Source organism: Ovis aries, chromosome 1 (assembly GCF_016772045.2).
Source record: "Ovis aries strain OAR_USU_Benz2616 breed Rambouillet chromosome 1, ARS-UI_Ramb_v3.0, whole genome shotgun sequence".
Classification (NCBI taxonomy): Eukaryota; Metazoa; Chordata; class Mammalia; order Artiodactyla; family Bovidae; genus Ovis; species Ovis aries.
This window is the reverse complement of record NC_056054.1, coordinates 190264538-190278931: the sequence shown is the minus strand read 5'-3', so window position 1 is coordinate 190278931 and position 14394 is coordinate 190264538. Positions and strand designations below refer to the sequence as shown.

At 45.9% G+C, this 14394-nt stretch overlaps 1 protein-coding gene across 3 annotated transcripts in view; it reads left to right on the top strand.

Annotated features, from left to right (window-relative positions):
* HEG1 (heart development protein with EGF like domains 1) overlaps positions 1–13403 on the top strand; it is an 83976-nt gene extending 70573 nt beyond the window's left edge. For all 3 annotated transcript variants that reach the window (XM_060404378.1, XM_060404377.1, XM_027956598.3), the window contains 3 exons: positions 787–874; positions 4788–4962; positions 8347–13403. In XM_060404378.1, the coding sequence (XP_060260361.1) occupies positions 787–874; positions 4788–4962; positions 8347–8496 (413 nt within the window). In that variant the 3' untranslated portion in view covers positions 8497–13403. The remainder of the gene's footprint in view (positions 1–786; positions 875–4787; positions 4963–8346) is intronic.
* The last annotated feature ends 991 nt before the right edge of the window (positions 13404–14394 follow it).

Here is a 14394-nt window from a genome sequence, read left to right as displayed (position 1 = left end):
TTTCTCATCTGACCATGAATTGGTAACAGTGCCATTAGGCTGGTCTTCAGGTAGAATCTGGGAGCCCCTGTTCTAGGAGGGGCTAAGAATGGGGAACTCTTCTCAAAATAGTTTGGGGGAGGAAAAGTCATTTTCCCTCTACCCTTCTAGATTCTTGGCTGAGCCATCCCTACCCCCATTAAAAGCCAGAGTAACAGGAGAAAAAACTATTTTAATTCTGTGAATACACACGGGGACCCCACAAAGATGTGAGACTCAAAAGGCAGCCAGATGATTGAGGCTCACATACCCTCCTGAGCTGAAGAAAAGGCCAGGTGTCTAGGGTTTCAAAGGGGAAAGTGCAGTTTATAGGAAAGTGAGAAGAGGAAATGTTTGGGAAACAAAGGTTGTGTGCCAAGCAGAGAAGTCAGGTGAAAAAGTTCTCTCTGATACTAGCTTTCTTCCTGGTACAAGTCTCTTTCTAATGTACATTTCCCTTACAAAAGGGTAACTATTAATAATACTCAGTTTTTAGACCTTCTCCGATGCTGCAGTTTCTCAAAAATATCAGCTCAAAATAATATACCAAAGAGACATATTTTGGGTTGGCTCATTCTCCTCCCTCTTTGATGGAGAAAATGCAGAACTGGCCCAAGTAGCTTTTGCTGGGGGCCCAGAAAATGAAAAGTGGTCACCAGCTGAGGCATGGGGAAGCCGTGGGCTGGGGAACGGGACCATTTGGGGGCATTTCTTTGTTCGTTCTTTGTCTGCTCCCAATCCACTTTTCTCCTTTTTAAACCTGTTTAGCCTATCAGCTTATCACTGTGGTGATCGCGGCTGCAGGAGGTGGGCTTCTACTCATCCTGGGCATCGCACTGATTGTTACCTGTTGCAGGTGAGTGCCAAGGGTCCACAATCTAATTCTGTTTGCCTGTGCTAAGCCAGGGTCAATTTTTTACCCTTTTAAAAGATGTGGGGTGGCTTACAGTATTAAATCCTATTGTGTGACTGAACCATTAAAAAAAGGGAAAAGGGAAACTCATGATAGATATTGCCACTGGGGAAAGAAAAGGACAGCAAATGGGATTTTCACTAAAAAAAAAAAAGAGTATTCAAAAGCACAAGCAACAGGAGAAAAGGGATTGGACTTCATTAAAATGAAAACTTCTTCGCTTCAAAGAACACTATTAAGAAAGTGAAAAAAGACAACATACAGAAGGGGAGGAAGTATTTGCAAATCATATGCCTAATAGAAGACTTGTATCTAGAATATATAAGGAATCCTTACAAGTGGGTAATAAAAAGGTGAAACCACAGAACACATTTTGGGACTTGGTAGCATGTAGATTCTTCTGTCTTGGTGCAGAAAGAATTCAGCGAAGTGACGGATGAAAAGTCCTTTATGAGAATAAGATGCTTTTAAGGTTTACAAGCAGGTGGGCAGGAGGGTGCTGTACTAAGAACGTAGTGGGCCATAGTTCTATAATCAAAGGAAGAATGGGCAGGGGAGACAGCCATTGTTGAGCAGATGTCAAGCTTCCATCGTCAGCTCCTTCTCCCTGTCATGTGGGGAGTTTTCTTATTCCTGCTTGATCAAGCCAGGACTATCATGGCACTGTTTAAATTAGCAGAAGGGTGGTGACCTCTGCTAAAGACGGTAAACCGTCTCAGGTTTGAGCATAATGTTTTCTTTTCCCTGTATTTTTGTTTTTAGTGTGCACAGGGGAACACGTCTTGGGAATCATTAACTTACTGACCTTACTGGGCAGAATGTGGGTCTTGTCTTACCATTGTTTTATTGTTTAGGGGCTTGTCTTGGGCTTGTGTGGCGTGGTTTTGTTTCAAAGCAAGGTGGTTGCTTTGGTGGTGGTTAAGGAAACCTGCTTTCTAGAGTGACCATTAACTTATAGGGGGTCTCCCATACTTTTTTCTTTACTTATGATCCCTTAGTGGGATTAACTATTTAATCACCTATTTTGTTCCTTTGCTCTGTCCCTATCAAAGGCAACTCAGTTGAAACTGGGCAGAGAACTTGAATTGTCATTTCTGTAAAGAAGATATGCAAATACCCGATAAACCTATGGAAGCATGCTCAATGTCTTTAGCAGGGAAATGCAGTCAAAACTGACGGCATCAAATACCACTTCACAAACATTAAGATGGTTACTAAAACAAACAGAAACCAGAAAATAACAAGTGTTGGTGAGAATGTGGGGACAGTAGAACACTCATACACTGCTGGTGAAAACGTAGAGTGGTGTAGCCACTTTGAAAAAGTCGCAGTTCCTCAGAACGTCAAGCAGAGTTGTCGTTTGACCCAGCATTTCCACTCTTGTATCAAAAGAAATAGAAACAGGTATTCACACAGAAACACGCACATAAGTTTTCATAGTAGAGTTGTTCATGATAGCCAAAAGGTAAAAGTAACCCAGTATCTATCAGCTGATGGATAGATAAACAAAACATGATATATCCATACATTGGGGTGTTATTTGCCATAAAAAGGAATGAAACACTGCATCACACTATAACATGGATAAACCTTGAAAACAGTATGCTATGTGCATTAAGCCAGTCACGAAAGACCACACCTGTATGATTCCATTCATTTGAATGTCCAGAATAGGCAAATCAAAGGGAGACCAAGTAGACTGGCAGTTGCCCAGGGCTGGATGGGCAAGGGAAGAATTGGGGAGGAATGGCTTAAGAGTGTGGGGTTTATTTCTGGGGTGATGAAATTGTTCTAAAATTGCACAGCCGATGGCTGCATAACCCTGAGTATACCAACAGCCATTGACTTTTACACTGTAAATGGGAAAATTAAGAAGCAAACGAAGATGAAAGGGGTTGCCTGAATATTTGGCAATGGAGAAGTGGCAGGCATGTAGATAAGCAGACAGTAGTAAGCTTGGCTCTAGGCTTCCTGGATAGCAGTGGGACTGGGCTTTGAATAGAAAAGGAAGAAAAAGGAGTCAGTTCCTTTCTCTGTGGTTATTCAGTTAAAGGAAAACTCAGATCTTTGGTTTAGATGGTAATAAATGGCAGGAATTACCCTGACATGGCTGATGGAGGGGACCTACAAAAGTAGCAAATTATCTTTTTGACCATTGACCCGAAGGGCATTTTAAGATAATCTTTGTCTCTAGGAAGGCTGCAGAGGGCCCACTGCTCCCATCCAGGGATGCAGGCTTCAGTCTTGACCTGTCGTTTACAAAGTTGCCATCAGAGCGTCCAAGAGAAACCGCACAAGCAGAAATAAAGTTCTGGGTATGAGACTAGGAGCTAGAGAGACAGACCTTGAGTTCTGCAGGGCACAGAAGCCGCCTATCTACTAAGTGCCCTGTCAGGTAATACAGCCATCTGGGGAAAGAGAGTTTGTGACGGTTGGTCCCTGGGAGAAGGTTGTTGTGAATCACTGAGGCATTGTTTGAGACCGGATGCTCCACCCCACAGGGAGCAGCACAAAGGCAGATCTGTTCTCAGCTTGTAAAAAGAGACAGCACCTAAGGCCCATGCTGGACATTTTAAGATTCTGAATGATGTGGTGTCTTCCCTAGAAAGTTCATTTACAGCAAACTGAGGTGGAGGGAGGAAACTTATCAGGTTATCTTACTGTCTGATCTGAGGCCCGTTACAGAAGGTGAATAGTACATCCTCCAACAGTTTGCAGTCAGAGGACTCTCAATGGTAAGGAACTTGTGCTAGGGTTTCCCTGCCCCGCTGACATGAGGATTTATATGGGTATATACATGGGTGGGCATTTCTGCCAACAAAACATACTATTTTCATGGTTTGTGAAGTAGCTGTATTGTAGGAAGGGAGACCCCTTCCAGGGCCTGAGAGTGGGCTCTTGCTAACATGTGCAAATGAATTGTCTGAGGAGACACGTGCTGATAAAGCAAGGGGTGCTCGGGCAGAGAAGGGCAGGGTAAGGGAGCCCAGGAGAACTGCTTTACCACGTGGCTCGCAGTCTCAGGTTTTATGGTGAGAGGGTTAGTTTCTGGGTTGTCTCTGGCCAATCATTCTGACTCAGTGTCCTTCCTGGTGGTACACACATTACTCAACCAAGATGGACTCCAGCAAGGAGGATTCTGGGAGGTCGGTAGGACATACGGACTGGGGTCTCCTCTCTCCTTTTGGCCTCTCCCAAGTTCTTCCGGTTGGGTAGCTCATTAGTTCTGAGTTCCTTACCAGGACCTCCTGCTGTAAGGTAGCTCAAGCAAATGGCTACTATTTTGCCTGGCCAGGTGGCGGTTTCTGTCATTGTTTCCCCTGACAGCTTCATGAGGTGGAAGAGCACTGGCCGAGGAGTTGGGAGGCCTGAATTCTAGTCCCAGCTTTGCTAGAGGCAAACTGTTACCCCAAGATAAGTCATATCCTTCACAAAGCCCCACCCCCAGAGCTCCTGGAGCAGGTTGGGAACCCCTGGACTAAAGAACCATCAAGCCCTTCCAGCTCCAACACCTTGTGAGTTTATGCCTGTTTCCCTGGCCACCCCCACAGTGCAGTGATCTCTGGCCCCAGTAGAGTCTAAATCTGCTCCACTGCAGCTGTCTTTGTCCTCTCTCCCCCCAGTAACCTGACCATTTGGGTTGGAAGCTTTTTGCGTATTTTGTTTACATCCAGTTGCATTTTTATAGGTAAATACTAAAAATAATAACAACAATAACAACATTTCTCAGTGGGCAATTACAAAAAGAATATAGTGGTATCTTTAGGTCTATTTTTCCTTGTTGAAAAGCTAAATGGTATTTTCACAAATATCATTTCCTCACAGAACTTTTTTCCATTTTTTTTTAACCATGCAGAAAGAATAAAAATGACATAAGCAAACTTATCTTCAAAAGTGGGGATTTCCAGATGTCCCCATATGCTGAGTACCCCAAGAACCCTCGCTCACAAGAATGGGGCCGAGAAGCTATTGAAATGCATGAGAATGGAAGTACCAAAAACCTCCTCCAGATGACGGACGTGTATTACTCGGTGTGTATTCCCATGCCCAAGTGACCTCCCAGCTCCAACTTCCTTGGAGAATTAAAGGGATTCTGTTTTTCTGTTTGGGGATTTTTCTGTTTGTTTTGGTTTGGTTTTTTGGTCACTATGCACAACTTGCAGGATCTTAGTTTCCAACTTGCAGAATCTTAGTTTCTTGGCCAGGGATTAAATGTGAGCCTTGGTAGTGAAAGCACTGAGTCCTAACCAGCAGGCCGCCAGGGAACTCCCAAGGGATTCTGTTTTCTTGTAGTAAAAAGACTCTAGCTTATTAAGGGTAAGAGAGAATGGTGGCCTATACCTTTGACTCATACAATTTAATATTCAATTTACTTACTATCTCTCTGCACAGTATTTATTAGTTTCGACATTGAGATATGACAAGTACTTCTACAGAACACAGTATGTACTTTATGAGGTTGTACCAATAAACTTCTTGTCACTGAACTTGATTTTAAGTTACAGGACTGGAAGTTAAAAGATAGAGAAAGAACTTAATGGTATTTAGTCTTTGACCCTTTCATTTTTGTCTCTTGTCTGCCATGCTTTATGTCATGCGGTTCAGTAGTTGAAACTGAGGGACTAGGAAAAAGTGTAAAGAGAATAATTCACTGTCATCCTCAACCAGCACTTGTCAAAAGATTTAGAAGATTCAATAGTTTTTTAATAATTTGCTATGTCTGGCCCTGCACTGGGTCGTTTGGAAAGATGAGAGACCACCTTGAACCCTTGCTTCTTGTGTCCCACATTGAATAACCCATATCATGTTCCCATGCCTGCTCAGTTCTTTTGTGTTACACTGCATCAGCCATAAAGCAAACACAGGCAGGGATACCTGAACTGGAAAATAAACAGCCATCAGGTGATCAAAGCCGTGCAAAGCCGTTAGAGGTACAGCAATGAAACCTTGCCTGTGAGGACTTAATCGCTTTAGGCAATCCTGTTAAAAGCACAGCCCCTCTGGTTGCTATTAGAGATTAACCTGTGGGTTTAGACTTTGGATGGGAGAGGCGATTCATGCTATGGAAGCTGTAGTTTCAACAGACTGAAAAATTTGAACCTGGCGTAGAAGAGAAACAAGAAGAAATAAGGGGAAAGATGACTGTAGATACGAAGCTCGATCTAGTTCAAATGTTCCTGTTGGTATCTCCACATAGTGTTAGTCACTCAGTTGTGTCCGACTCTTTGTGACCCCATGGACTGTATCCCAGCAGCCTCCTCTGTCCATGGAATTGCCCAGGCGAGAATATCAGAGTGGGTTGCCATTTTCCTTCTCTAGGGGATCTTCCAGACCCAGGGATTGAACCCTGGGTCTCCTGCATTGTGGGCAAATTCTTTACCACCTGAGTCACCAGGGAAGCCCTATTTCCACGTAAGGGCTTTGCTTTCCCCTTGGTTTTTCAGGCAAGTTCTTCTCCTCTGATAACTGCAGCTGAAACTAAGCAAGTATCTCTCCTGGGGTGCCCGCACCCTCACACCCTTCTCTAGAGGCTCCTCAGAGCAGCGCCAGGACAGAGCAGCTAGCAGGCCTGCAGCATCACAACACCCACCTTTGCTGCGTGTTCCCAGGCCATTAGCTAAAGAGTTGTCTTACAGAGATGCAGTCATGAACTTAAATGAGCCCCGTCTTCAATTCAGACAGTAGGCTGAGCAGTCTGTAGAGGCAGAGTCTAAGTTTAGGGACTCCTTTTGCATTAGGTAGGTACTCATGACCCACTAAGGTGGGATTTGATCAGAGAGACACCTGAGAATCAGCTCGCCTCCTGCTTTGGGGTCCTAACTCCCTCCGATGGGTGGCCAGACAACCTTGCAAAGGCCAGGCCCCTATCTCAGCTGGGATGGTAGTGCACCGCTAAATACCATAGAGGGTCTAAAGCCATTGTGCTGGGGCTTTTCTGGTGGCCCAGCGGTAAAGAGTCCACCTGCCAGTGCAGGAGACTTGGGTTCAGTCCCTGACCAGGGAGCACCCCACAAGCTGAGAAACAGCTAAGCCTGCAGGCCGCAACTCTTCAGCCTGTTGTGCTCTAGAGTCTGGGAGTTGCAACTCCTGAAGCCCAAGTGCCCCAGAGCCTGTGCTCTTCAATAAGATAAGCTGCTGTAATGAGAAGCCTGCACAGCAACGAAGACCCCAGTACAGCCATAAATAAATAAAGAAAAAAAGTAAAGCCTTTGTGCTCCAGAGAGAGACACCTTTTTGAAAATCAAAATAGCAATCAGATAATCATTACTTTTGATAATAATCAAGAGAATAATTAACCCAGGTCTGGGTTGCTGGGCTGCTCTTGATTGTATAATGTTTCTAAAACTCTGCCCTTAAAATATGGACAAAGGGTCCCAGGTTCCATAAAGGGACGATCTGGGAGGTCCTGACTTGTAGGTGAGACCTTGCTCTGCTAAGTATCAATTCAGTTCAGTTCAGTTGCTCAGTCGTGTCCGATTCTTTGTGACCCCATGAATCACAGCATGCCAGGCCTCCCTGTCCATTACCAACTCCTGGAGTTCACTCAAACTCATGTCCGTCGAGTCGGTGATGCCATCCAGCCATCTCATCCTCTGTCGTCCCCTTCTCCTCCTGCCCCCAATCCCTCCCAGCATCAGAGTCTTTTCCAGTGATTCAGCTCTTCATAACCAAAGTACTGGAGTTTCAGCTTCAGCATCAGTCCTTCCAAAGAACACCCAGGCCTGATCTCCTTTAGGGTGGACTGGTTGGATCTCTTTGCAGTCCAAGGGACTCTCAAGAGTCTTCTCCAACACCACAGTTCAAAAGCATCAAATCTTTGGTGCTCAGCTTTCTTCACAGTCCAACTCTCACATCTATATATGACCACCGGAAAAACCATATCCTTGACTAGACGGATCTTTGTTGGCAAAGTAATGTCTCTGCTTTTGAATATGCTATCTAGGTTGGTCATAACTTTCCTTTCAAGGAGTAAGCATTTTTTAATTTCATGGCTGCAATCACCATCTGCAGTGATTCTGGAGCCCAAAAAATAAAGTCTGACACTGTTTCCATTGTTTTGCCATCTATTTCCCGTGAAGTGATGGGACCAGATGCCATGATCTTAGTGTTCTGAATGTTGAGCTTTAAGCCAAATTTTTCACTCTCCTCTTTCACTTTCTTCACGAGGCTTTTTAGTTCCTCTTCACTTTCTGCCATAAGGGTGGTGTCATCTGCATATCTGAAGTTATTGATATTTCTCCCGGCAATCTTGATTCCAGCTTCTGCTTCTTCCTGCCCAGAGTTTCTCATGCTAAGTATAGCTGCCTCCATTTTAAATTCATCAAAATGTAGCATTCGTTGTTTCTTTTTTTGTTATCTATTAGATTTAAACCTAAGATTAAATTGACTTTTCTTCTTTCCTCTTTGGCCACCAGCCCTCAAGTGTGAGGAATCCTGAACTTGAACGAAATGGACTCTACCCGGCCTACACTGGACTCCCAGGGTCACGGCACTCTTGCATCTTCCCCGGACAGTATAACCCCTCTTTCATCAGTGACGAGAGCAGGAGGAGAGACTACTTCTAAATGCGGAAGAAAGAGGGGCCCCTTGCTCTGACTGCACCAGGGGAGCACCGCCCAGGGGCCGCTCCCAGGACTAGTGGGGCCATCCCTGAGCAGCCAGCAGAAAGGGGATGGGCATGGGGGGACGTGAGCACAGTGGAGGGGACAGCTGGAGCCCCTGGAGGTGGAACTGCAGGCTGCTCACCCGGCACCCTCATTGCTACTGTGAATGTGAACACGGGCCAATCCAGTCAAGTCCCCGCGTGACCACAGCATGGCCACAGCTCTGGAGTGGCTGTTAGTTAGGGCTGATCACTAGGCATCCGTGCGGGAACCCAGGTTTTCCTCAGTTTGCACTTTAGTAAATGCAGAAGGAGGGAGGGAGGCCTCCTTTCGGATTCTTTCCAAGACTGCTCTAGAAAGAAGGCCTCTTCCCCTCAGACGCTTCATGGGACTCCATTCGGTGACTCATTTACAGTGGAATGCTCTTTCGTTGTCCCCCTGCCCAGTAGCTGCGTGCTGAGCAGTAGACGCTGAAGGGCATGCCACTAGTGTTTGGAGTTGCTGCGGGTTAACGTGCAGCGTTTTCACACGCTCCTAAGTCTTCTTGTGCAACGTTTTCCAAACAAACCCCTAGATGGAGGAACTGAAACTTGTGAGGCAGAGCACACAGCTCCAGTTTGTTTTCTTCGGTCAAAGGGACACATTTATCTAGGATTATTCCTTTGCGGTTACTTCTCATGTCACCATTCGTGTCTGAATCAGAGCAAAACAAGTTCCATTTGAATCTAGTTCGAGGCATCCAGCCGCCCCACGGTGAGCCCTATGGGCACTGGGCAAGGACCCTGGGGGAAGGTGCTGGCCCTGGGGGCACTGCACGGGGTGTGGGCTCAGACCTCTACCCTTGAGGCCAAGGCCGCTGTGTGTGGAGCAGAAGTCTGAATGCAGGTTGGGTCCAAGCTGGTAGGTACTTCACCACTAATGGAAAAGCAGCTGAATGTGGTTCAGGAAATGGGCTGAACAGGTGTGTTCATTTTCTGAGATGCCAGTGCTTTGGGAAGCCAGGTATGCGGTTCCCAAGGAAGAAAGGGGAGCTGGGCTGGATCCACACACGCGTCTGCTTACCCACCAGTGCGGCATCTTTGCTAGAAGCCCTGATCTCGTCCACAAACTCAGTGTTGGTTGGTTGGTTCAGCCAACCACTCAAAGCTATTTATTCATTGAAGAAATAACTTATTTTCTCTCAAACAGTAATTTGTAACTCTTTCAACTACTACGGAGTTCCCTCCTGAAACAGGGGTGTAATTCAAGTTAGCATCGGAGAACTAAGACTGCTGGCTGTTTAGGGAATGGAGCATCTGCCTGGGGGGAGGAGCTCCACGCATTTGTATGAGGCTGTGGCGTGGGTCCTGCCAGGGGTGCATATCCAATGCTGCGCCTTTACCTGCTGCTGTGGCCCCATGATCTTTGTCATCTTCTTTTGAACATCCTGGTTCGGGATGAAGTGAACACAGAAGTAGAATAACTGTTCCCATCCTAAAGCTTGGAGTGCACTGACACCCACACTTCTGGAAACGGTGCAGCCTTTGGAGGCCGTTCTAGCCCAGGCATGGTTGTTCCTTCAGGGTTCTCTAATCTCTTCAGAAGGAATCTGATCCTAGTGTGATCCTTGTCCTAACGGTTTTGAGTGCAAATTCCTGAGTCCCGTGGTTTGCTCAAGTCACCGTCACCCCACCGCAGCCAGGTTACTCTTCAGGTGTGACCATTCATCTCGTGAGACACATGGAAAGAACCCTGCTTTTTGTCAGTGGGTGCGAACTTAACATAGCATCACCTGTTAGGGATCTTAGGTCTTGCCTCTATCCGTGCAACCAGACATGCCTTTCTGTGCCTCGTGGGCTCTCATTTAACTGGAGAGCTCGAGCTCCTAGCCTCAGCTCACCTGAGCCAGCAAGCCGGGCCACGACGAGGCTGCTGCTTCCGGGCTTCTGCTGCAGAGCCTTGCTGGTCCCCGGGACCCAGGGCCGCAGTGGGGGCCGTCCCCAGGCATACAAGCCCGCCACCTGCAGCTGACATCACAGCTGGCAGGTCATCTCCTGTGCCTGGGTCCAGAAGCTATACTCTTCACCGAATGAAGCATTCTGTCCCCAGAGTGTTCTGAAGCAGAATCCCAACATCCAGAACAGAGTGTGCTGTGAGTTTCAAAGAGGATTTCCTGGGAGTGGGTTTTGTGCATGTGAAGTGGATTGAGAGTGTTGTTTTTTCTCTTACTGTGAAAAAGGGAGGCACCCTGCAAGGCTGAGGTCATATCACATATGCAGTTCCTAGGCGGCTCGCAGGGGTGGGGGCTTAGGGTGCCAGTGCTGGCTGCCCGCCTGCGTGAGGAAGGGAGAGGCCAGCTTCATTCCTGCTTGGGGTTAAAATACTTTGAGAAAGGTCCTCCCTGAGTTGAGAAGCAGCTGGTGGGGCCACGGCCCTGGGACTGGGGACAGGCTGGATGCACCCCTCGTGACCAGAAGCCCAGGCACAGGTTCAGGTTGGTCAACGCACCTGGAGTGATTCCTGCTCTCAGAGACACCGTGGTCCTGTGTGGGGCCCCACTTGAGGAAGCTGCCCATAAGATGCTCAGACCTCGGCAAAGTGTGGGGCTGCATGGAACCCCCATGTCATGCGGCGTGCCAGAGGGTGGTGACTCTCAGAGCAGGGCAGTGCTCTCTGGGGCCAACCATCATCTGTGGAGTCTGCTGAAGATCCAGAGGGTCTGAAATCTGGTGTCTTTTATTTTTTGTGCCATGACCCAGCCTTGCTAAAGACATTTTAGAAAGCCTGAATAGTCCCAATGAGCATCTCACGTGTTCCCACCAGAGCCAGGCTCTGTGCAGAATACTTGGCTTCACCACACCCTTGTGAGGTGGGCACAAGAGGGCCCATTTCTCGGACATGGGAACCTTCAGAGGGGATCAGTACCTTGGCTTAGGGAGCCAGGGCCCATACCCTCTGCCTGGCTCCCTCTTCCCACTGTACCTCTTGCCTCATCTCTCTGGCAGATGCCTCACCATACAGTATCAAAGAGAGCTTGAGAGAATGGGCTTAAACGTTGTGTTTAATATTGTTAAGCAGTAGCTAAACTAATGTCATAAAGTGCAAAAACAAAATGTTGAAAAGTCCTTTCAGGTCCTTACATGTATTGCTTGGATGCTTGTGGTCATTGTTAATAGTGGCTGGCTCATGCTTATTAGCAAGGAGCATATTGGTACGTGGCTTTGGATGAAGGAAGTGTATGGTGATGACCTGGGTTTTTGACAGATGCGGCCAGACTTAGTCATCCTTCTGAGTGCTGCCTTGCCCTGTTCCTGTGGTGAGGCTGTGTTTCCCACATATTGGAAGCATGTTTTTGTGAATATTATCAGAGTCTGGAACGTATTCAGTTGAATGTCTTAGATGCTGACAAATCTTCCTCCTTTGACAAAAGTTTGTTTTCAGAAGTAGCTAAGTCATTTAGAGCCAAAATTGCTGAGTGGAGAATGTAATCAAGCTGATTTATCAGCATTTGAGGTCAAGAACTAAGATGTAACTGTTAAGTTCTTGAAGAGGTCATTCTTAATGTTGGCCCAAATGAGAGGGCAGCGTCTTTGCAAAGTTAAGATGGGACGGCTGCCCATGAAAATGTCTTTGAAGGGTGATGTTCTTTCAGATATGAAAGTTCCCAGAGTAGACACACCAGGGTCAGTCCTCGCATGTGACTTTTTGGAGCCTCCATTAAGCCATCCTGCCCGCTGTCGGGGCATCCGGTTGCTGTAACTGTGAATGCTGCTGGTAGAAGCGAGAGTGGTGTTCAGGCCAACTGTTCCTGGCTTAGTTTAGTTGAAGGAAAAAAGGTGAAGTGAAATACACCCCAAATTAGGGTTTTGACCCATGGTTCTAAGATACACTGATTTCAAAACTAGAGCACTTCTTTAGAGAGAGGAAGAATGCAAAGTTCAGTATCTCAGTATTTTGTATCTTACTGAACACCACCCTGAATATCAGAGAGATTCTTTTCTGTGTGAAACTTTTGTGGGGATTAGAAGGGACATTCCATTCCTTCCTTCTTGACAAAGCATCATTCAGAGGTTCTCGTGTGCATTCTTGGAAACAGATACAGTTTTGTAGAGTTAGCTGTTGAGTATGTATTCTTTTTCTTTTCTTGAATCCCCAGAGAAGGGAATTGCTTAAACTACTAGAAAGATCAAAGTATTAAATGTCAGTTAATTTGTTGTGCTAAAGTATCTTTTCAAGCATGTTATAATCCATCCTATTTGATTTAAAGTGCTCACAGAAAACCCTGTGCAACTCAAGGGGACAATTGAGGTCTAAAAAGAGACATATCTTATACTGGCTCTGAATTCTAGGCGTTGTAAAGAGCACATTTAAAAGAAATTGTATGTTAGGTTCTGGCTTTATCTTTTCTTTTTTCTCTCTTGGATACATAATAGTGCATTTCAGGTGCAGAGTTTTTGGGTAGGAAGGATGGGACTAGACAGGGATGGGATGGAACCAGTCTACCTGGGAAACTAACCCAGGTTTCTATATTATTTTGCCTGTTTCTTAAAAGGCCTCTCATCAGGGGTTGCTGTGAGTTTTGTTAATGTTTGTGTTGTTGGGTTTTTGGTTAAATGAAGCCTGTAGCTGGAAAACTAACTTTTTGAGTCTTCACATTGTCCCAAATTTCTCTTTGCAGACCTTTAAACCTTAGCCCCTGGTTGATTGTGTTAAACCCATTATAAGAATGTTATTTAAAGTTGTATTATAATTGCAACCTTCACTAATTATTCAGTACTGTAGCAGCAAAATATTATTTGTAAGAATTTGATTATTTTTATACTTATACCCACTATTAAGTCTGGCGTTCTAGTCAGTAAAATAATGCAATAAAATCAATATCATTTTCACTGTGTTTTTCTGGTGATAACAAACACACCACCTCAGAGTACAACAGGTTCATTTTCACGAGGGCATCATTTAAACGATGGAACTACACCATGAACTCCACCGCAGTAGAGCAGGGGCTGAGTCATTTCTGTGTGCTCAGTGCTGTGGGTGAGGAAATATGCTCTTGATGATGGATGGATGGGCAGATGGATTGACCTAAAGGATGAGAAGCCTACTTCAGGCATAACACCTGCTTTTGTTGCTGTTCTTTCTGTGTGTTGGAGAGAATTGGTAACCAGTCTTCGGACACAGAAAATTTCCTCCTGAATGCCTCCCACTGCCGGGTGCCCACTCTTCAGAGTTCAGAGGAGAAGGTAAAGTAAGCATATCTGTGCTCTGTGATGGAGAGACGTTGGAGCTTGAAGATGATGAGATGTGGGCCTCATATTTACACGGCCACTGAGTGTGGCAGCTTGGCTGATTGTTCGTTCATTAATTACTTATTGAGGGCCTTTCATGACAGGGATGGATGAGCCTTTCAGATGCTTTGTGACAGTAACCTTGGCATTAGGAGATGCCAGTAATAGCAGCTTGGGACATGAAGGTGACCTTTTGGCAGATTAGATCAGGGTTGCAGCCCACCAAACATCTCTAAATGGAATGAGCAGCACACTGCTTTCTGTCCCATCATTTAATCCCCCATGAGACCTTGGCAGAATCTGCTAACTGACCCTGTTCACGTTCTGAACCAGCTCAGCCAGACTGTAAACATCACAGCATGTCCGCACCCACTCTCCCCTGTGAACTCCTTAGGTGCTGTCCACCCACATGCTAGCCTGAGTGCTTGTCCTGCCTATACCTCTGACGTGGCCATGTTGAGCCTTGACCTCAGGACTTGATTTGCCAGTAAGTAATAATCTAGAAAATATTTTTAGACCCTTAGACTTAAATGACTCCAGCAGGGCACACTCATTTTCCAATTGTTTAGGAAGCAATGAAAGGTAAGGGGCA